A 24,395-nucleotide genomic window follows, 5' to 3' on the forward strand; every position below is an offset into this window, starting at 1 on the left:
AACAATGACACAAATGTTGGCTGACTTCTCATCAGAAAGTGAAGAGCAGAAAACAAGAGAATGAAGAGATAAAAGATTAAAAAAAAAAAAAAAGCCAGCCATGAAATAGAAATAATTGTCCTTTAAAAAGGAAGGTAACAAACATTTTCATCAAGCCAAAAACTAAGGGAATTCACAGCCAACAGATTCTGTACTAAAAGAAAGGCTAAAAAGAAACTTTCATTGCTTCTCAGCTTTTCAGAGTAACAGGTAATGATATCAAGAAAGAAACTCAGATTTATTTAAACTTTAATAGAGAAATTCAAGTTGTGTATACTTTAATAGTAAATACAAGAAACAAAGAGCATTAGATATAGTAAATATATAATGTATGGATAAATTTAAGAGATGCGAACATCTTACTTTTAGAAGCCATACCTCTTGTACCCCTGGTGGTACAAGCGGTTAAGTTTTATCACTATGAAGCTCTCCACAGCCACTGCAGCAGGAACTGGATCCCCCACCAGGGAAGTGACCCACATGGTGCAGCAGACCCCTCCTGTCCCATCCACTGCTCCCCTCAGCAGTGTATTTCAGTCAATCTACTTGTTCTGCTCCCCACTCTGTCTCTGGTGAATCTTCTCACCCCCACCCCATACCTTTGGCTACCTACCCCAGCTCTTGTATGCATCAATAAAAAAAATCTTTAATAATGAAAAAACCATGCCTGCTTAAAAAATTTAAGTACATATGTATGACAATAATAGCACCATGGACAGAGGAAGTAACTGGAACTTTACTTTTGAAAGGTGTTGAGTGAAATAGTAAATATTAATGTTAATTGTGAAATAGTAAGCCTTAAAAATCATTTTCAAAAGTACTGAGGTATAGCTTAAGGTGTAGTTAAAAAAGGTCAATATAAAAATTAAAGGGGAGGGCCCTCCCTGGTGGCGCAGTGGGTTAAAGCACAGCACTGGGAAGCTAAAGCCACTACCGCATGAGTTCGAATCCTGCCTGCCCCAGAGGAGATTCACATGGTAAGGCAGACCTCTCCTGACCGTCCACTGCTCCCCTCAGCAGTGTACTTCGTTGATCTGCCTGTTCTGCTCCCCGCTCTGTCTCTGGTGAATCCTCTCACCCTCCACATCTCTGGCCTGTACCCCAGTTTCATATGAATAAACAAATCTTCAAAAAAAAAAAAATCAAAGTGGAATATTAAACAATACTGGATGAACCCAAAGACAAGAGAGAGAACAAAGAATCAAAATGGAAAACAAAAATCCAAACAGTGGTAACTGAGTAGACACATCAGCACTACATCCACCTTTCTTTCAAAAACATATGACTTGAACCTAAATCATATGAAACATCAAAGCAAAACTGAGCAAAGTTATACATTAAATTAAAAAATGTCAAGGTGCAGACACACAAAGACAGAGCACTCCTTACCACTTCCAATTCAGTACTGCCGAATTCCGTAATTCCTGTTCTAATGAACATGAGGTTTCTTTCTGGAATGATGAAAATGTTCTGAAATTAGTGGTAATGGTTGTACAACTTTGTGAACACACTAAAAACCACTGATGGGTATACTTCCAAAGGTGAATTTTATAGTACATAAATTATGTTTCAATTAAAAATTATAAATAAAAACAACTCTCAAAGGTTGGGGACTCAAAAAGGTATTCCAAATGACCCACGGCTCAAAAAGTAAAGTTTACGTAGCACATATAACTGACAGAGGGCAAGTATTCCTGATATGCATTTATAGACAAACAGGGACTAGGGGAAATGTGTCAAATGTTTCAGCAAATCTGAAGAAAAACTGTAGAGCAAACTGAAAAAAATAAGTCAAATTAAAGGGAAAAAGGCAGAAGAGGAAGGATACAGCAAGAACTTACAGACCAAAAGCAACTGAAAAGACATCACTCAGTTGTAGTGTGGGCTTTATTTGGAAGCTAATTCAAAACATAATGTAAAAAAAATAAGAATTGGATGTCTGATCACTCAATGGCTATCAACGGAGAGCGGGGGGAAAAGGGTAATCTTTTCAATGGCCAGTGTTATACTGCACAGTCATATTGGGGGAGGAGGGTGAAATGAATGTTGACCCCTGCCTCACATTATACACAAAAACCATTTTCAGGTGAATTGTGGAACTAAATGTGAAAGCCAAAACTTGAAAGCTTTAAAAAAAGGTGCAACATGGAGAAAATCTTCATGCTTTTGAATAGGGAATGAGTCCTTAAATAAGAGAGAAAAAGCATTAGTCAGAGTAAACATCTTTTTGAGCTATGTTAAAATTACAAATGTCCATTAAGAATAAGACCATAAGCCACAGAATGGGAGATATTATATGTCTCTGTCACTGCCAATAAAACAGTAATGCTGGACACATTAAGAACTGAAACTCAGAAAGCTAGAAAAATAAGTAAAAGACTGAAATGAGCACTTCAGAAGACACTCAACCTTATTCAACATAGGGACAAATTAAGACTACATGAGATATTGCACACCAACAACTTATAAAAAATCAGAATGGCATCAAATGTAGGTGAAAATTTAAAATACTAAAAACATATTATTCTAATATAAATATTCTTATGCTTTACTGGGTCCTTTCAAATTTTTCCTAGTGATTGCAAACTTTTTTTTATAGCAGTGTATATGGGTACAAGTACTTTAGAAAACCATCATTTTACTTAAGTTGAAGATAGGCATATTCTAGAGCCCAGCAATTTCCTTCCTTAAGTATATACACTTATCTTTAGGGCCTAGAGAAACTCATGTGTATGTACCAGAGTGTTCTTAACAAGACTGTTAATAAGTCGTAAGCAATAAGTAATCTGAATATGCATTAGCAGTAGAATGAGTAACATTATGAACTATGTTCATAAATGGCAACCTATACTGTAATAAAAACCAGTGAATCTGACAAATGGATATAAAGAAGAAGCAACATACAAAGACCACACAGCAAATTTCATTTATCTAAGATTTAGAAACAGTTCAAACAGCTGAGAAAAACAGAGAAAATAAGGGAGAGGGTCATCGCAAAAGCAAATTTTGCGATCACTTCTCAGGGAAGGGACTGAGTTAACAGGGAAGGAGAAAATACCAAGGTTTCTGCGGTCTGGAAATGATTTTTCTTCTACTGAGTTGTGGTTAAGTAGATGTTAACTTTATGGCTGCTGTTTAAACAGTACATTATTTATATATCTATACTATGTCAAAAATCACACACACACACTCTCTACACATACACACGGGATGAAATGTCCATCAAAATTTTAGCTTTTACACAGGATGACAGATAAACCCTTCTTCTCTCATTTACACACTTGACAAATTCTCATTGATAAGCAAGTCTTACTTTTAATAATGGGATACATTTCTTCTCCCAATCACATAATGAACATTGCTGAAAAATTATGGCAACTTATGTTTATTAAATGCCTTCTTGTACAACATGGTATACTACATTCTTCATGTACATTAACAGATTTAAGGTTAAAAACAACTCTGAAAGGTAGTTGTCATCAGTCTCTTTGAAGAGGCAATTGCCAATGTTCACATAATTAAACATCAGAGCTAGTCTGAATTGAACTTCCCACCATCCTACACAAATTCCAACAGTTGATAAAGCTTGTTTATGATCCATCAAATCACCTTCCCCTTGTAATATTCTGTGGCATTTTCCTCATCTGATATCTAATTAATTATTTGACATAAATTTTTTAGTATCCACTATATTCTAGGTATTGCTCTATGCAGAAAAACATGGATGAAAATGAAGTCCTAAGCTTCTATTTTGGTGGAGGAAATGGGCAATAAATAATTTCAGAGAGTGATTAGTTCTATGAAGAAAGCAGAATGATAGTGATTGGTAGGAGAACATTTGGGATGAGATTTGAATGCTAAGCCAAGTAATTGACTGGAAGGGATTTCAGGATTTCAAGATTTCAGGCGGAGGAAGCTATAAACAATCAAGTTTGTAAGGGGAATGAGTTCACATTAACATAAAGGAGGCTACTCTGCTTTGCAGTATAGTGAGTAGAGGGGAGAGGGGAAGAATACAGGGGCAGGAGTCAGAGCAAAGAACTTAGACCCCAGTTCTGATGCAGTAAGAAGGTTTTTAAGCAAGGGAGTGCCAGAGTAGAATAAAAAAAAGAAAAAAAAAAAAAGCAACAACTTAGGTCCTATGTAAAGACTGAAGGAAAGGATTAGAAAACAGCAAAAGTGGGAAGTGGGAAGACACATAATAACAGAAATCCAGTAAAAAGAGGAGATGAGGGAGCTTTAATTAAGGTGGCAGCAATAAAAATGGACAGAAGCATTTGGCTTCCAGGTATGATAAGAGTAAATCATATCAAATGAGTGTCTTTATTTCTTTGTTAAGCAATTTATGGCATACTCTAACCTACTGGGCACTATACTAGGTGCTGGGGGTACAAAAAAGAACATGTCAGACCATGTCCCTGACGTCAAGGAGTTCATATGCTACATATTCCAATGGGAGAAACAGACAATAGAGATACTATAGTAAGTGTTATAATGATAAATAAAGGAAAAAGCGTTGTCGTTGGGGGGGGGCTTGTTAATATTAGGTAAGTCAGGGAAGGACTGTGTGTGTAAGCAAAGACTTAAAAGTGAAGCACAAGTCACATAAATATCTGGGAGTAAAATACTCCAAGTACAGAAACAGCAAATCAAAAGATAAGAATGTGTTTATCTTGTGAACAGAACAAAGCCAATGTGACTGGAGCAGGACGAGTAAGTGGAAGAGTAGCAAGTGAGGCCAAAGAAGAGGCTGGAGGACAGACAGCATGCAAGTCACAGATAGTCTGAATTTTGTTTGAAGAGTAATGAAAAGTCACAAGAGTTGAGGGCCAGGAAAGATACCCAATTCATATTTTAGAAGGATCTGTTCTGACTTTTTTTGAGCTGCTACGGGATAAGCAGTAACACCAAAAAAGAGTTAACAGTGCCTTCAACTAAGTGTGGACGGTGGGATACATTTTGGATACATTTGCTGAACTGAATAGGATTAGCTGAATTGAATATAGAATATGAAAATCATGTCAAGGATAGTTTCAAGGGTTTGGGCTTAAAAGACGGGGGGTAGGTGGGTGCTGAATGTAGCATTTATTGACCTAGAGCAAATTATGGAAGAACAGGTTGGAGGACAGAAGGAAAAGTTGATTTTGGTCATTAACTGAATATAAGTGGAAATGTCAGCTAGACTGGCGATAAAAGGAGAGTTCAAACCCTGTGATAACTGTTTCTGAGAGTTATATGGCTGGCTGACAGTTCTCAAGACCAAAGTTTCTTTCATACTTGAGAATAAATTCTTAGGAGCCCGCTATTGGTTCAAATTTATTCCTTCTACGAATATACTGCAGCAGCACAATTTACCAGCATACCCTAATATATGGTAAATTCTAACCATAAAATTTCACATGTTCTTACCTTTAGACTACCATAGTTCTATAAATTACAACAAAAAAGAAGGGTATAGGGGACCCCAGCCTAATACAGCAAAAGTTACCATAAAATTTAGTCAAAGTCTTAGCAAAACTAACAGGTAGAAAAAACGGGCATCAGATCTGTTTCTATTATGTCTTCCTTATACTTCTCCCTCATCTTTCATTCCTTACTACCTAGAAGCTTAGTCACCATTAAGTTCACAGAATTAAGCTACTTAGTTTCAAAATAGAATTTATTTCTGTAATAAATTTAAAATATGGCTGTGAAAGTAGAAAATAATATAGAAAAAAATCTTTTAAATGTGCAACAGTAATTTTAGAATAAAAGGTAGTTAAGCACTAGAGAATATGCTCAACTTCTATTTCAAAGATCAATCAGAATTTTATATATTATTAACTACATTGGAAAAAAACATACCTAGTTACAGTTTTAAGTAAGAATTAAAAAATGGATTCATATACTTGGTCATGCTCTTTTGAAAAACTGACTACAAATCTCGGGGTTATAGTTTTTGAAGTTGACTCCATTTCACAGACTGATAAATCTACTGTCCAAAAGACACAAGGGTTGGCTTTATAAATTTATCCATACAATTAAATCAGGAGGAAATGTGTATTTTTAATATAATCCAAAATGTTTTGTAAAAATGGGACAGGGTAACATCTTTAATTATGTTGGTTTAAGAGCTAATAAACTCATGTACCCTTAAAGCTTGGGTTCCAACAGGTGGGTCTCAAATTCAGACACTAACCACAAAGAAATAGCTAATGCATTCTATCCAACCCTTTCCCAAAATCTTACTTACAATCAAAACATAGATGTCATCTGTAAGCAGAACATACATAAAGAATCAGAAAATGTTTGCTAAGGAGGGAAGAGAACTCTTCAGGGACTATTTGCAGTCTGCAGAATAAGATGATCTTCTCTAGGAAGAATAATGTCAACATAGCAGCACTATATTCACCAGGATTCCCTGGAGTCAACGGATGTATCAGGTGGCAGGTAGCCAAACCTTCTGGCTGCTGACAACATCAGTCAGCTTCCCTTTAATCTTCAAGAAGTGTCTCTTGAATTCCAATCCATCACCCTGTATTAGGAATAATATTCAATCCATGTTAAGAAAACCGTGCTATAAAATCAAGCAACTTCTTAAAGAAGTAAAGGCCAATATTGTTAGGTATGTCTAGCTACAGTTCCAAATTCTCTTATGAAGACCAAATACCCCAGTAGAAGAAATAACTATATATAAATAATTCTGACCTGATTTCGAGTCTGCTACTACTCCTACCACACTGAGCTCAGAGAGCAGAAACATTGGCATCCTTTCTATTTCATGTGTTTGTATATCTGGACCTAAGTTATTTGGGAAAGGCATGGCAAGTTTGTAAACTAAAATAAGCTACACAACTATACCAGTCTTGCCAAACTACTGTGGCAACAGAGCCAGTAATTCAGTTATTGAGCAGCTTTCATTATACTGGGATCACAGTAATTGAATGCAAGCAGCTGGACAAGAGTATTGCAGCAAGTCTCCAGTATAAAGAAAGTGGCTTACTTCTCCAATCTTCTTCAGAGACAAGCATAATGTGTGAGGAAATAGAGAAAATACTATTTCAGTTTTAAAAAATTTCTATAATGAACACACACTATTCCCTTAACAATACAAAATAAGGTTTACAAGAAAAACATTGTTGTTCTACTTACCTTAGAAAGACGGAAGTCAACCAAGATCTTCTCATCCATTTCTACCAAATTTATTTTGAAAATCAGTTTATTATTTCTCCTATCTGTTGTTGATACAGTAACCTAAGGCAATAAAAATAAGGTTAAACTAGATGTGTGGGAAGAGAACACTCTAAGCAAATATCTCAGGTTAATTATACTGGGATAAAAATTTGAGAGGGACTTCTGTAACAGAGGAGTGGAAATCTCTTTTCAGGGTCTTCCCCTCCAAATAGGTGTATGTCTAACACGGACCAACCTATAAATAGGTACAACATTACCAAGGTTTGAAATTACGTAAACTCTCAGCAACAAAAATAAGTATGGTATTTTACCAAAACATAACTGTAATAAACAACTGAGAAAAGTAAAATAAGACTGAGGGAAAATACAATTATGAGTGAAGGCAACCAGTCAGCGAGGCTGGAGCAGTGGAGGTCACCAATGGAAAGAGGGGCCAGGTAGCATGCAGCCTACTTATTAGCTCTTAGAAGTCACCTTTGGTACCTGGTAGGACAGTGGTTAACATAGCAGTGGTATGTTCTAGGTCAGTGGCTTCTAAGACTCTATTTGGATTCATTGCAGTAGGCAACATGAAGAATCCAATGGCAAAAAAATCTCATGAAGTATGTATGGCTTTCCACTTGTTATTTAAGATGTGTTCCCTAAGCATGCCAAGAGTTTCAAGATGCAGGTGAAGAGGTAATATCTTCCCCAGCCACAAAAACTGACAGAATTATTACAATGTTACCAACACATAGAAGGTTATTCTAAAGCAAATGAAAGTCTAAAAACAGTGAAGGGTTGATGTTCATAGATCTCACTACTATCAATCCTAGTTTCTAAAGAATTAACCAAAGAAACTGAAAAAAATGGGTTCCCTGTTTCCAGTGGAAACTTAAAACGGCAACATTATTGCAACATTATCTTTGGTGAATCCTCTCACCCCCCATACCTCTGGCCTGCACCCCAGTTCTTTTATGCATAAATAAATCTTTTTTTTTTTTAAATGGCAACATTAAATGATCTCTTTTGAAATGACAGGCTTTTAGAATTATAGCCCATCAAAAAGGCCCATTGTGTAAAATGGAAACAGGCTGATTTGGAAGTGGATATACTTCCATATTGAGAAAATGAAATATTTTATGCCTATAAGTGTGAAAGGAAATATAACATTTCCCAAATCTGTGTTTTTAGATCCTTCTTATCCATGGTTATTTTTGAAGCTTGTGTAAAAATGAAGAGTCTAGCAGCAAACTTTATAACAAAAACAGTATCTTATTTTAACCCATTTATGGTGCTAAGAAAATGAAGCAAATATTTTAAATGACATCTTGAATTTACAAAATTATGTATCTTAAAATAATTTTCTCCTTAGTTGCAATAAAAAATTTGTATTTAAGAATTGATTTCAACTGTTTTTTCAGAACCCTATTAAACTCTCACTGGCAAAATTTGCAAACTGAGTTCTCCAAATATATTTTTTAATTTAAAGATTTGGCTTTTATGTTTTTTCTACCAGAGAACAGTAGATGTTAATAAAGTAAGAAGTGATTTTTTCCTTTTATGAGGTCAGCAGTTGTTTATTTTAATCGGGTTGACTGTTCTTACTGATGAGTCATGGATTGTTGATAATAGCATAAACAGTGATTTGGTTGTTGCAGAACAACTCAGCTAGCTTTTGTACTAAATTATCTCAAAAACAACCAGCATCCTGCACCCATGTGCTCTGTAGGAATAGTCCATGAAGAAGTATCTTTCTCTTGTTGCTGTCTTAAATTTATAGGAGATTTAATTATATTTTCTAAGGATGAAGCAGTATTGCCACTGCTTTAGAGAACCCGGATCAATGCCTTGACTGATTTGGGGGGGATAAAGGGATGTATAATTCTTTTACTCACATACCCTAAGTTTCTTGTTCATACTGTGAACCTTTATGAAAACTTGTTTTAATATTAATAAAGGCAAACATGTTTACAGATTTGTTAGCTGAATTTAATTTTAAATTACTACAAAGTATACAGAGTTTTAAAAGGTATGTCTTTCTTGTAAGGGAGAGGATGCTAGGAAAGTCTTGTAACTATGTGTTATAAAAGCAGATTTCTTGAAAAGGGTCTATTTTAAAAAACCTATTTAGGAAAACAGGCCTTTTTTTTTCATAGTTGCTAGTGACTTGCCTTTTAAGATAAACCTCACTAGTTCAATATGCAGTGAATATGAAATTACTAATATTTTTGAAATTTAAAATGTAAAAAATGCAGAGAATATAAATCACTATTCATGAAGATACCAAACCTGTTTTTAATAAATCACAGGAAAACACTGAAAAGCATAGGTGTGGCCAAACCCAAAAATAAATATATAAAACATAAGATTTAAAAAAAAAGAGAGATTTACAGTTGAAGAGCTAGAGCAGCAATCAGAGATATGAAGGTCCTAAGGGGCCTTGCAACTTTCACTGTCAGTGCTTTAGAATGTTCCTATAGTCTATAAAGAAGCCCATGCTAGATGAGTGATGTGGAAAGAAACAGCCAAGACTCTAAACTGTATTTGAACTAAGTTACAATATACTTCACTTCAATTTCATTTTAATATTTCTTATGAACATTCTCCTACAAACTACAATATTATGACCACCCCCAAGAAATTTGACAGGTTTAAAAAACACCTAATATAGAGCCATACTGAAATTTCTCCATTGTTCCAATAACATCCTTTGTGGCTTTTGCCCTTTAAGTCTGTGATCTATGGAAAGATTATGCATTACATTATGTAAGAATTAGTCCCCTAAGTATAAAATATCACCCTCTATTTATTTTTCATGATTGTCATGTGTTATAACATAAACAACAAAAGTTGGTTGAGTATGTAAAATGAGAAGAAATGTAAGATCATTAATGCATTCACTTTTTATAGTCAACAATACCATTACAGTTTACTATATATATAGTTTTTATAAATAGTAACTTCAGTCTTAATATTTAGAGAAGTCTTTTATGAAATTACTTAAGGTAAAAAACATTTTACTTAAATTCTTCAATTACAACAGTTTATTTTTCAAACTAATTATTTTATATTTTTAAACTGTATTGATAATGGTAGCTTTTTATTCAAATATTTAAAATTCAGAAGCTATAATGAAAATTACTGAAATATACCTGATTCATACAACTCTTCTTCCACTGATAGCCCAACTTCTCACAGGTCTCTTTCAAGCACTGGTACGATTTATCTGCATCCAACTTGGTAAAGAACCGTGTCATTCTCTTGACCAAGCGCTGCCAGGGGTTCTACAGATCAAATAGAGGAAAGCTAAATAAACCTGGTATCATCAAAAGCAGTCAAATCATAGCCACTTAGTTGAAAAATCTTTTCTGTGATTTAAGATTCTTAAACCTGAAGGCCTCTTCCATGTCAAAAAAATTTGTATATAGTATTAATACTGTATTTCTAGGATTTATACATTAAAGTGAGAAAAAAAGGCTTTCAGAAAATAAAAATTTAAAGGCTTCTATTATTTATTTGAAAAGCCATCTCCCCTTACCTGTGAGGATCCTGGGGTGCCGAGTAACTGACTATTCAGAAGCATATGATCAGGACACGTGGGCTGGGAAAAGCTGATTCCTTGTACCAGTTTATCAATGTATGAGGGGCTGGTGTCCCATAAGGAAAGACTTGTACGTGGTTCTGGCTGGGAACTGGAGTACTTCACATTTTCTTCACTGAGGTATTAAAAGAAAGGGAAAAATACATTTTTACATAAAATCCATCAGGCCTTTCTTATATTCCCATTCTCACAATGATAAAAATTATTCAATATTCAGAAGAATTAGTTATTATTTTTCATGGGGAATATTACTTTCAACTATTTTGACTTTTATCAATTAATCTTACCTAGAAGCACTGTTTACTGGAGAGAAGTCTAAATTGGACTGAATGTGCTTAGAGAATCCACTAGGAGATTCTGATACACCACTTGATGTGACTCGGGGCCTCTTTGCCCCTAGAAAAGGAAAAACAAATATACATGCTGAAAATCAACCCACTGGCAACTTGAAAAAGAAAAACCGTATCTAAATCCAGCTATTTAACACAAAAATAGTTAGAAGACAAATAGCAGCTCTTCCTACATAAAATGTGTCATTATGAACTTACTAGGATTCATACCTATCAAATTATACATTTCACAGATTCTGACCTGTAAGTTTCAAAAGTGGGATATCATGTTAATGCCCTAATTTTAATGGCTCCCTTTATGTTAACAGAGTAATCTTCTACTGACAGAGACTTAGCTAAATAATTAAAATTAAAAATGTAACTTATAACAACAGCAATAAATATTGTGAATCTGCTTTATGCAACATTCTTTGACCCCCATCTCCAAAAAACTTTCCTAAGAATTACAAAAGAAATGCCAATGAAAATTCAGTTACTGATTCTCAACAATTTCAGTTTTTCTAGTCAGTTTCCTCTCCCTTTCTCCGCAATGATCTTTTCATAACTTCTCACTTCTACCAAATTTCCAAGACTACCCTCCAGCACCTTGTAACTTAGCATATAATATGATCTCATTTCACATAGAAAATAAAGTAATTAGACACTCCCTCAACTTGCAACTACCAAATTTTGTAATTTATTTGCATTTTCACCCACCCTTTCCTCATTTCGATTCTTCTGTCAAATGTTTATTCCTCTACCAGGTGAGCCCACACATCCTATTACCTCCAAAGGCAGTTTTTGTCTACGTCGACTCCATCTACCATTTAGATACCAGTATTCTTTAAAATTCCTTACACTTAATTTCATCTATCCCCCTGACTTAAATTCCCACCTATTTGCAAAAAAAAAAAAAACAAAAAAATACCTAAATCAATATCTCAAGCCAAGTCCCACCCTGAATTGTATACACATACATATTTAACAATGCTATCTAACTTCTCAAATTCGACATGTCCAAAACCAGATAAAATCTCCCCCCAAATCTGGTTTTCCTCCTGAGTTACATTTCAGTACATGCTAGTTTTACATAGTTGTTCATACCAGCAACCAATGGGTCATCCTTAATTTCTCATTCTCAGCCATTATTCATTTATAAACAAATTAATCACCAATTCTAGTTTTTCTTTCTATCCTCAGTGTCATCAACCTAGTCCATGCCACTATCTTCTCATATCTCAGTTGAAAATATAAAAAAAAAGTAGCCAGAGAGCCTTTAAAATCAATTTAGGATCATGTCATTTCCTAGCTTAAAATTTCTCAAAGGGTTCTCCACTGGCCTTCACTTACCCCACATCCTTAATGTAGCTTAAAAGTCTTCCTCCACAACTTGGCTATTATATACTTCGCTGGCCTCACTTCAAACCTCTCCCCCTTCTCATTCATGCAATAAACATGGAACTAACCACTGGTGACAGAAGCCAGACAAGGGCCATGCCAGGAAGATTTAGTCCAACACTTATATTTGTACTTTGACTTCCACCTTATAACTATTATAAACTTCATTTGTTATGTTTATGTTTTTTCCTCTAGACATTATAATCTCCATAAGAACAGAGATCACAACTATCTTATGCTGTTGACTTTTAGATACTATTTCTATCAAAGAAAGAAAAAAGTTGTATTTTAAGGATATTACCTTTCTTTAGGGGCTTGTTGTACCATCTATCTTTTTTGATATCTGGGATCGTTATCCTTACTGATGGATTCTCAACTAAGATTTTGTGCAGCAGAGCTGAAAACAATCATTAAGAGAACATTTGAAAAGACTCATGCAGATTAGAAAAAAACATCTTAAGTTTGTGGTCTTGGGTACATACTCCATTGTCCTCCATAATTATGTCCGAATATTATTTCTAGAGAATAAAATGAATAAAGCTGCTAAAATTATTGCTTTAATTTCATGCAGATTTTCTTTCTTAGAATATTCATTCTACATCTGATTCTCAGTTGTTTGCAAATAAGCAGAACAAGAACCTGGTGTAAATGTTTCTTTCTACAGGTCATTATCAAAGATAAAAAAAAATCCTCATACATTTTTAATACTAAATTTTGTGGTTCTAGTATGTCATGGTAAGTCCTCTCATACAATTTTATAAGGAAAATTTACTATCCAGTAATTTCTTAAAAGAGAGTAATACGAGCAGTCATTCTAAAGTATCTTAATTACCTTCATAAAGAATCTAGCTCCCCAATGCTTTAACTATTTTCTAATAAACGGAAGATTTATTTCTTTTTAAAGATTTATTTGTGCATACAAGAATTGGGATATAGGCAAGAGGATTGGGGAGAATGAGGAGCAAAACAGGCAGGTCTACTGTAAAATATTGCTGAGGGGAGCAGCGGGCAAGACTGGAAAGGTCTGCCACACCATGTGGATCACCTCTCTGACCCGAGCTCAAACTCGTGCACTGCAGAGGCTACAGATAGCCTACAGATAGCCTACAGATAGCCTATGGATAGCCTACGTATAGCCTATAGGTAGCTTCACAGTGCTGCACTATTATCCATTGCACCACCAGGGAGGGCGCTGAACCAAAGAATTAAATGTAAAAATGAAGCCATGAAAACAGGGAATTTTTCCCCCTAATATTAGGAGTAGGGAAGACCTCTCCAAGTATGACAATATAGTTAGAAACCATAAAGGACAAGATAATAGATTTGAATAAACAAAAATGTAAGATGTAAGCTGTCTCTATGTCAAAATGGCATCAACAAAATTAAATAATTCTTTAAAATCTAATGACAGTAATACATTAAAAAAAACTCAAAGTACTAAGAAAATGTGTCAAAAATGTACAAAATACACAATACACAAAAATAGACAAAAAGTTAATAAACGTAATGGTACTAAACATAATAAACATCACTGCTTCTAAATTTAAAATAAAAATTAAAAAGTGTATATTTTTATAACTTTGTTAGCTTAGTCCAATTTTTTAAAACATCAAAGTCATGAAATTATAATAAAATGGCACAAGTTTTCTAGAAAATAATCTAGCAAAGTAAGCCATAATAATTAAAAAAAAACCCAAAACATAAATCCTTAAACCTGTGATTACACTACTGAGCTTTTGCTTTAACTAAATCATTTAAGAGTATGTGCAAAGATTCAGTTATATGGATGCTCATCCTAGCTTTCATAACAGAAAAACAAGGAAAATAAACTAATCCTCTATAACAAAATGAGCTGAATGAGTGCGGTAGTGCATATTCATATAGTAGAATACCATCAGCATATTCATATAATAGAATACCATCACAACTTTTAAAAACAATGATGTACATCTAAATTATAGTCAAGGGAAAATGTTTTTACAAAGCATTAAACAACAAAACATTGCAAAAGAGCTATGTATTGTAAAAAATATAAACATATGTCTTTATACATGTATATTTTTATAATAAATAAACGTGTTGTCAAAATATTAAAAGAAGCTATTTCTGATTACTGGGGCTATAGAGATTTTTCCCTTACTTTTTGTTGATAGTTTTATAACTTATCTACACAATACATCGATCATTTACATAATGATTTAAAGGTTAAAAAAGAAAAGTAAAAAATTCAAGTAGCACTGGACTTAACTACCTAAGAAATTAGTACTTTCAATCAAGATAATCTAATTACCTAGAGGAGCAGAATCAATTTTTTTCCAAGGGTTTAGGTATGTCTTTTTTTCTTTCCAGTCAGCATATTCCTGACAACTGTCACTGGGTTGGTCCCATGGCAATTCTAAAAAATAAAAAAATATTAAAAAAAAAAGAAAAAAAAGAAGGTCCCAGTGTTTGTAACATTAAATAAGAGTTTAAGGAAAATAATCAATACAGATCCACTGAAAGTTCCTTCACCTTAATTCACTATGCTTTTCAAACTAAGAATGCCAATTCACAGAAACTTTAGAGATACTTCAAAACTGATGAACCACTTCCTGATCTACTCATTCCCGATGTAGGCACATGAATCTTAAAAGAAATTCCTACTGTGATATTCCACTTAATAGTTGTACATATCTCAAAAAAAAAAAATCTCTGGAATTAAAATTTTCAAGTTAGTTATAAACAAGTTACTGTTAAAATATTATCATCTGAATGGGGAGTCCCTTGTTTATTTCAGTTATTTTGTTATAATAAATCTATCTTTCCATAAGAAAGGAGTTTTGTGATGATTAAACAGCTCTCACCTCCAGCCAACATTGCAGTAAGTACTATTCCGCAGGACCAAACATCAACTGGTTCTGCATGAAATTCTTTTCTCTTTAGAAGTTCTGGAGCAACGTAAGGTAAAGTACCACACATCTTGTTCAATAAACGCTCACGATTATTATGCCGAAATACCGTTGCCAAACCAAAGTCAGAGATTTTGAGGTTATCTAAACCAAAGGGGAAAAAGAATAGCACCAATAAATGTGTTTTATCAAAAGAATTAAGGTTTATTGAAAAATAACTAGCATTAGTTTACAGAACTTCTCTACCTTAAAATGGTCAAAAAGGAAATTTTAAAAAGAAATAAAAGACATCACCATCTTGGTAAAATTAGAAAAAGGTCTCATCAATTCTACTAAGAAAAGCATCTTCAATACAAAAAACCAGTGTGGATCAGGTTAAAGATAACTGCAACAAAGGAAGCTGCTTTTCAGAAGCAGGTGCCCCAGGCTGAAAGCAGTTTATTTACAAATAGCTTAAGTATCTACCAATCAAGAAATGATTAAATCTTATAATGTATATATACAATTAGGTAAGGAATTAAAGAAAGTACAGTAAGTCTTCAGGTACTGACATGGATTAGGGTTAAGTTAAAAAAAAAAGAAGACAAAACTAAGATGGAAAAATTCACAAAATGATGTAAAAATAAACTATTATATTATTAGAAGAAAAAAAAAGACAAGAGCTGTAACAAATACTCATAACATGACCCAATTTTTATATTTGGCATATGCACAAATTTATAGTAATACTTTTTTTAACTAGAAATAATTTAAATGTTCTGAAATAGGGGATTGATTGTTTAAAAATCAACTAACACATTATAACATGTATGCCACTGATGTTTACTTCTATTTGACTTGGTAGCTAGAAAATATCTTTTTAATAGCAATATATGACTCAATCTTAGTGACTAAGATTAAGAGTATCAAGTTACTTATGGGGCCCCTCTGGTGTTACAAGTGGTTAAGTCTCAGCACTATGAAGCTATGAGTAGCCACTGCATGGGGAGTGAGATCCCCATCCAAGGAGCTGACCCACATGGTGCAGCAGACCTTTCCTGTCTCACCCACTGCTCCCCTCAGCAGTGTATTTCAGTAGATCTGCCATTCTGTTCCCCACTCTGTCTCTGGTGAGCCCTCTTACCACTCTGCACCTCTGGTTTGTATCCAAGCTTTTTTTATGCATGAATAGATTATTTCTTATTTTACATAGTTTGTGGTCTTTTCATCATTCTTATCCCTCTCCTATAAAAAGAACTTCAGTGGTCTACATGCCTTTTGCAATACTGTTCCAGGTAACCCACCATTTCTCACCAGGGTAGTTGCTGGACTACTACCATGCTCATTCTAAATACTTAGAAAACCTGTTTTCTAATGACCAGGTCACACTGATGACTAAAATGATGTCTGTTACTAGTTACTAGTAAAAGTCCTTTCAAACCTAGTTTTAAAAACTAATGCCATAGAACTTATATGTTTGGTTAGTTTTTCAATCTAAATACTGGACTTCAGCTTTTTCCCTACTGTAATTTGTTCAATCTGACTCACCTCTGGTCTGCTAACTTCAATTATTCAACAACTATTTTTGAAAGCCTATTATTTGCCAGGAGCTACTCTAATGCATTGAACAGAGAATTAAACAAAAATGACCTCCTCATATAGCTGATATTTTCATCAGCTTTTTTTTTTTTTAAGGTTTCTTTATTTATGCATACAAGAACTGGAATACAGGCGAGAGGTGCAGCGTGTGAGGGGATTCATCAAAGGCAGAGTAGGGAGCAGAACAGGCAAGTCTACTGAAATACACTGCTGAGGAGAGCAGCAGGTGAGACAGAGGTCTGTTGTGCTATATGGCTAGGGATCAAACTCATGCTGCAGTGGCTGCAGATAACTTACTAGTGCTATGCTTTAACTCCCTGTGCCACCACACAGGCCCTTCATTAGTTTTTAAATCCTGATTCTACAAATTAACATGTCACTATCCATCCTTCTCATATTTTATGATATTCATATAATGAAATTTACGGATTTATCCAAGTCATAGATTAAAAAGAATAAACAGGACAAGCCTAAAGTCTAGGGTTTTCCAGTAACACTTCCCTTTATTAATCCATTAAAAAGTACTTAAGATTATTCTTACAGTAGTAATCAGTGTTCTCACTCAGTAACCCCTGCATCTAAGTCAGGTTTCTCCATCTCCATCTCCAACTATATCATAAAAAACTTGTGAAATCCAAATATGAACTTGTGAAATTCAAATTAAGTCTCACAATTTCCTTAACTTTAAATGGTTTTTTTTTTTTTTTGCCCTGAGATTTGACTAGTGCAAAAGCCCAGGGACGATCTTGTATGCTTGTACTGAAATACAAGTAGAAGTGACAACATGCTGAACTTACCCCTTTCATCCAACAGGAGATTTTCTGGTTTAATATCCCTGTGGGTTATTCCAATACCATGCAGATAAACCTGAAAGGGAAGTAGAAGTAAATGACTAGAATTCATTAACTTATTTCATTCATATTAACTTTAAGTAAGAAAAGGAGACAACTATACCTACCACGCCTGCCATGAGTTGATGGAAGAACCTCTGAGCATCTTGTTCAGGCATTCCTATGTCCGGCTCTGTAAGAACCATGTAAGTTAGTTTACTAGGTAAATATAAATAAATAAATATATAATCAGGAATCAACCACATACTTTCCAGATCCTAAGGTCTAGCATGATTGCAAAGAGAATCTCATGCTAAAAATTAAAAGATTTTGGAGTCCACTAACAGTCTTTAGTAAAACATTTCACCATCTGTTCATGGCAAAAATAATCTAAGAGGAAAATTAAAAGTAACAAACTTTTACCCAAAGAAATCCTTTGAAAATTCTTGTTTATCTTCTATTAACCATGATTTATTTGGTATCATTCAAATTCTCCCCTAATTTCTATTAAATACTATGTCAGTATTTTCCTTACTCCTGAAATGTAATTGCCAAACAGAATCCTGGGTAGAGCTAATTTCACTAAATATTTAACAGATTTATGATACTACAAAATCATGAATGCTTGTGGTGTTCCTTCAATAAACAAAGTAACAATTTTATAAAGAAATGTTCTCTTTTCCCTTATCTTTTTAAACATTTAACTCCCTCATTAACTCATGTTCTTTTACACTCAACTCTTGAGATATAGTAGAGATCCTAATAATCAGTTTTCAGTTGTTAATATCATAGCCTTAAATAATAAACTTAGGTCCACAGAATATATTTTATGTACCTCAAAGTATTACAAAGCCTTTGAATATAACAGAACATGTAAGTGACAAACATGGAATGTTATATGCTATTATTTTCTCACTGTATATGTAATGACCTCATGTACTAGAAAGTCTATGAAAGAAAACTGGATATGCAAACAAAGCATCACACTTAGGATATTCACCAGAGTACAGTTATAATTTTTTATAAAACAACAATCTCAACCAAAATCACTTAAACAACTCAAGGAAAAGTTCTCTTTTATGACTCTATATATGCTTTTATGTGTTGACATTAATTGTAAAAACAAGAAAATTCACTGCAATTCACTGTTGCAATCTGAATGGACAATTACCAACTAGCAGATTCAAGATTTTATAAACTTAGTTGAATAATTATCTTAAATCTTTTCCATACCTATTCTATCAAAAAGTTCTCCTCCACTACAGTATTCCAGAAATAGATACTGAATATTGCCTTCTCTCCTGTGACCATAGAATTTCACTACATTCTCATGATTTAACATTTTATTAATACAGATCTCTTTCTTAATATTTTCTGGACAGTCTATGGCACGCTTCATGTCTACAATCTTCACTGCCACTGCTTCTTCAGTTCTTCTATTCACAGCAAGTTGAACTCTGAAATGGAAAAGGAGAAGTTGCAGGGTTCCAGACATGTGAATATCATTTTTATTTAAAACTTTGAAAGATTAAACATGACTTATTCAAAAACGATTTGACTTTTATTAATTTCCTCACCAAAGAACCCAAGGAAATGGTTTTTGCCATGTTCTTAACGGATACTACGGATCCTATGGCTTTCTGGGTGTGAAATAATGATAGCTAATGCTCCAGAGACGGTACACTGTACGTAGGTGTTCCAAACATTCAATAAACTCGATAAACTAAGCTAAAATGGGACATTGGCGATTCTAAGCCACGTCACCCGTACACCAACTCTACTCCTTGAATTGTAACACCATCACCTAACACTCATCTGAAACCACATAGGCTGTGGTAACTGTTTAAGCACCTATGGGGTAAGGCCAAGTCCCCATCTTGCAGCTAAGGACACAGGCATACAAGGCTCTTAAGCAACTCCCCTGGGAACACAAAACAATGAACAGCACGTGACCAAGTGAAACAAACCAGGCAGTCTATTCACTTGCTTATGCAACCACTATTTTAAGTCCCAGGAAGGAATGCAGGAATAGTGGAAGAAACTGACTTCAGATGTCTCTCTCCCAGGCTGTACATAAACAATGTAAAGAACAGGAATAAAAGTCATCCTCACAAAAAACCGTGTAGCTTCAGTTCCCAGACGTCTTGGGTAGCAAATACACAGATGTGCTCTCTGAGCCACCACTGCACTAGCACAAACCACTCCAAAACAGATGCTGGAGGCAAGGGAGATGAGGATCGGAAAACTAAATCCAGTGTGAAGACAGGAGAAAAGAATCCAAACTCACTCTCCATAGGCACCTTCTCCCAGGGTCTGCACCAAATCCCAGTCTTCCACGAAAGGCACTGCCATGACTCCACATGCGCGGGCTGTAAGAGGCAGGCACCCGCAAGGGATGCGGGACGAGTGTAAACCTCACCCACCTGCAAAGCCACCGAGTTCTACCCTGGCCATGCTTCCTCCAAATTAAAAACAGCTCTTGGCTTCCCCTTACACCTTGCTCGGTGGGGCCCGTCTTTAACCCGCAAGCGAGTGAGCTACACCCCGGCGAGGTGGTCTGTGAACCGCCATCCTCAAGGCCGTCTTCGGGGCGTCTGGCCAAACGTAGTAGTTGGTTGCGGGCTTGGGGGACTGAGCTTGAGAATGAGTGACTGTGCCGGGGCTCCGGGTGGGGCTCGGGTCCGGGCGGCGGGGCGCCCGCGGGCTCGTGGAAGGGAAGTCACCACGACGACGGGGCCCCTCCTCCCGCCCTCTCGCTCCCCACTCGCACCCCCCACCCCGTCCCGACAGTCGGGAGGAGCCTGGGGCGGGGCCAAGGTGCCCCCGACAGCTGAAGGAAGGGCTGGGAGGCACGCCGTTGGCCCGCGTCCACAGCTCGGGGCTCCCCGGCCAGCGAGGGTTCGTCTCTCCAGCCCTTCCACTCCGGGGATCCCTGCCATCACCCCATTCCTCCCTCAGGAACCGCCTCTCCGCGGGCGCCTCTTCGAGCCCCTTCGCTCGCCACCGGTTACCTTCTCCCTTGGTGCCCCTAACTACCGTGGACCCCGGACTCCTTCTCCAGCTCCCGTTCCCACCCTAGAGGCCGCCCCTCCTCACCAGGCCGTCCTTTGCCCTCCACCACAGGAATCCAAATGCAGAGCTTTTCCCGCCAAAACCTGCGAGCGTCACACCGTCGCAAAGGCGCGCCTCCGGCCGTAAAGCAGGCGCGCGCGCGCCCGGGCCCGGGCGCCGCGGATTGGCGGCACCAGGAGGGGCCTCCCTTGTTTGCCGGACTCCGGCCGGCGGTGCTGTGCGTTGCCCGGGGGTCGCGAGGACATCTAAGCAGGTTTCGGAACCTCCGCTTCGGCCCGAAAGGTCCCTGGACCACAGCGCGAACAGGTACCCGGCGTAAGGTCCTGGGCGGAGCCGAAGCCCTCTGGGATCAGGACCCCGGCGGCGGAGCCTCAGTGCCGTGCCCAGCCGCCTGCCTAGACCGTGAGGGTCGCATTCGCCAAGTGCCGCCCCTGTGATTTTCAGGGACGGTAACTGAGCAGACCGGCGGAAGCTAGAGACTGCTGGAAGGACTGACCTCGTGAAGAATGGAAGTACTTTGTGCAGGGAACGAGAATCATCAGAAAAGACTGGTCACACAGTAATGGGGTACCAAGGCGCGCAGATGAAGCAAGTTTGTGTAGTTGGGGGGTACTGTCTGGATAATCAATTTCCTCGTCTTGTCTGAACTGGCTCCATAAGAATACCCTGGCCCAGCATTTTAAAGAGCTTCTGCATAGCTAAGTCCTAGCTGCTTTCTCATTCTAAATAGGTAAGTAGGGTAGAAGCCGCAAGCCTCATTTTACAGTGCAAATTGAAAATGGAAAAGAAAATTCTGGGGAATGGAATTTGCTTGAAAACAAAATTACCTAGAAAAAAATTAAGGACCCCCCCTTCTCCGCCCCACCAAACACACAGTAAATCGATTAGGAACTCCAAGTATAGGGCAAAATCATGTCCGTGAAAGTGTAGAGTTCTTAAAACTAGGCGTCATTTATTGAGCATAATTAGCTCTTGATTGTGATACCAGTAATAAAGTAAGTAAAATACGTTACAAAATGCACATATCTGTTTTAAAGAAGCAAAGTCGGGGACAAATGTCAAGATCAGGAGAAGTGCTTATGCAAGTTTTAAAGTTGATGACATCACAGTTTAAGCTTCATGTAATAAAAGTAAATTTTTCAGATTTACTATATTTTCTTCAGTTTTCTGCACTGTGCTGCAAAAGTGAATATGAACAAAAGGAAGAGGAGGACCTGCACAGTTCCATGTGCCTGAATGGAATCAAGGTACCTTTTTAGTCTGGAAAATAAGGTATACAGATGTCAGGCAGAATAGCAGTTAACAGTAGTTCTTGGGAGAGGAATGTGCACAGTAGCCTCTGTCCCTCCTAAAAGCTTACCAAAATAGCACATTTTAGTATTAAATATTGGAAACTGTAAAATTTACTGTTCTAAAATAATGGCAAACTCTTTAAAAGCAATAACCCACAATAATAGAATATGAGCAACAAGATTTGGAAAGTGTAGAGTTTAAATAAAAGGTAACTAGCTTAGGTGAAAGAAGATGAATCATAAAGCCAGACTTGGGAAAGGAGAAACAACATGATTTACATCACAGGACTTACATTGGTGGAGGTGAAGATGAGACAAAAAGGATTGGCTGAAAGGCTACTTAAGCAGCATACAGAACCTGGATTCCCCCTCCTCTGTGTAGCCAAGGTACTGCCCCTCCCTTAAACCAGTATTAATTGGCCTGGAGAGGTAAATACATGGTATGTAACCTGAAGCGCATCAGGCACATCAAAAGGCTTGGGTGCCTTAGTGAAAACTGATAAAGTTTATACACTGCAGCAGGTTGCACTTCTAAGCCTTTCTTTACTCACTTCACTCTTAGAAACTTCACTCTTAAAAATCTGGCACTCTGGTTTGTATCCTTAAGAGGAGATGCAGCAGGTCCACAAATACTCCATTCAACATCAACAAGAAAAAAAACCCAACTTTTGTGGAAGAAAACCATGTTATTTGTGGACCTACTTCTATTTTATACTCTTTTACTTAAAGTCTGTTCTAACAACCTAATTAAGTGAGGACATATTGTACAAACCTACTTGAGAGACTCTTACCTAAATAAAAGATCTAAAAATGGATCACAGGAGAGTGAAGCTCAGATTTAATAAGCCCCACCCATAATCCTCCCAAAACTTTTTAGTGTCATACTCTTTAAAAAGAGCAAATAACCAAGAATTTGAGGAAGACTTTAAAAACAAAGGAGTATTTAAACAAACAAAAGTCTGGAACACAAAAACTATAACAGAAAAGGAAAATAAGTTAGAAACAAAAATTTTTAAAGACTCCCAGGAAGAAAAATAAAGATGGGAAATAGAAAAGCAAATATAAGACTAGTATAGGAATTTCACTATCAAATTAACTTTTTTTCTAGAAAGAGAAAGGGAGTTGTGGGAATCTACAAATAACTAAGGAAAATTTCCAGGAATGAAGAACCTAACTTTCCTTCCTTAAAAATTTCAAGTACCCAGCAAAATGGATGACTCACTCCAAGATTTATCATGGGAAATTTTATGAAGTCTGAGGTGAGTGTGATGGAATGGACAATACCAAAAAAATTAAGAATGAGAATGGAACTGCATTACCAACATTCAGAAGACTGAGAATAGGCCAACGCCTAATCCAAAGGAAAAGTTTTTTCTATCCTAAAACACTATTATCTAGCCAGCCTATCAACAGATTGTGCCAAGAGACATGCAGGAGCTCCAATTTATCTCCTATATACTTTGTCAGGAAGGTCATTAGAGGTGATGAATCATGAAGTCGGGAGTATGACACAGCAAGGACATACCAATCCAAGAGCTAGAAATTAAGCCAATCCGCTCTTACACCTAACAAGTCTGAACATACCAAAAGGAAGCTGGCAAAAATGCAGTGTTTGGAGGAGAAATTAGTGACAAGAACACACTCCCTTCAATAACAAGTTATGCAGGGGGGAAATAGTAACAGTATGCCACACAGCCTAGTTGTGAAGGTAAAAACTAAATACTGACCTAACTGTGATAGTCTTAAGATAGAGTTGTATTCCTGTTACTGGAATGGTTATGGTTAAAAAGAGCTAAATTCTCAATTTTCACACCAGAAAATAAACAGATGATGCCTAAAAATGTACAGAAAGCAAAATAAAGCAAGTTACTTGACAGACAGCAAAGTAATTGCAGTGTTGAAAGTGGCTGCCTTTAGAGACTGGAAAACAAGTATGTTGTCTTTTAGAATTCGATTTTTTTTTTTACACCCAGTGCACAAAAACAATGAAAAGTACATTTTTAAAAGGTATAGCCTAGTAAGAAACAATTTAAAACCCGAAAAGCAACAATAGTGATAAACTAAAGAGTTAAAATGACTATAGAGGAAGATTATTTCTGATCTCTAACTGGTATTATTTGACTCATTGGCAAACAACCCAAAATTCAAAATGTTTCTACTAGAGAGGAATTTTACATATAAATTAAATAATGTATTTACATATAGTAAATCAA

General features: G+C 36.3%; 1 protein-coding gene across 2 annotated transcripts; it reads right to left on the reverse strand.

Annotated features, from left to right (window-relative positions):
• Positions 1–6,025: 6,025 nt before the first annotated feature.
• Positions 6,026–20,172, reverse strand: CHEK1 (checkpoint kinase 1). Of its 2 annotated transcripts, XM_004689122.1 has the most exons (12): positions 20,106–20,172; positions 19,052–19,275; positions 17,947–18,011; positions 17,786–17,855; positions 15,366–15,554; positions 14,813–14,917; positions 12,824–12,919; positions 11,083–11,191; positions 10,733–10,910; positions 10,347–10,478; positions 7,171–7,272; positions 6,026–6,553 (listed from the first exon to the last, which is right to left on the reverse strand). In XM_004689122.1, exons 1-12 carry the CDS (start codon positions 20,168–20,170, stop codon positions 6,458–6,460), a joined length of 1,431 nt encoding a protein of 476 aa, XP_004689179.1. In that variant the 5' UTR covers positions 20,171–20,172; the 3' UTR covers positions 6,026–6,457. The 2 variants fall into 2 exon arrangements, with proteins under 2 accessions (XP_004689179.1, XP_004689180.1); XM_004689123.1 differs by lacking the exon at positions 7,171–7,272 and having other exon boundaries at positions 6,458–6,553; positions 20,106–20,170.
• Between the last annotated feature and the right edge of the window lie 4,223 nt (positions 20,173–24,395).

This window comes from Condylura cristata, unplaced genomic scaffold, assembly GCF_000260355.1.
Source record: "Condylura cristata isolate star-nosed mole 26May11 unplaced genomic scaffold, ConCri1.0 scaffold00025, whole genome shotgun sequence".
NCBI lineage: Eukaryota > Metazoa > Chordata > Mammalia > Eulipotyphla > Talpidae > Condylura > Condylura cristata.

What these genes read in the sequence shown, in the direction of transcription:
- CHEK1 (XM_004689122.1), bottom strand. Translation starts at nt 20,170, where the DNA reads ATGGCAGTGCCTTTCGTGGAAGACTGGGATTTGGTGCAGACCCTGGGA. An exon ending in TCTCCTGTTGGATGAAAGGG is followed by an intron (nt 15,555 to 17,785) that starts GTAAGTTCAGCA and finishes CCTTTGGTTTAG; the next exon opens with ATAACCTCAAAATCTCTGAC. An exon ending in TTGACTTCCGTCTTTCTAAG is followed by an intron (nt 6,554 to 7,170) that starts GTAAGTAGAACA and finishes TTCCTAATACAG; the next exon opens with GGTGATGGATTGGAATTCAA.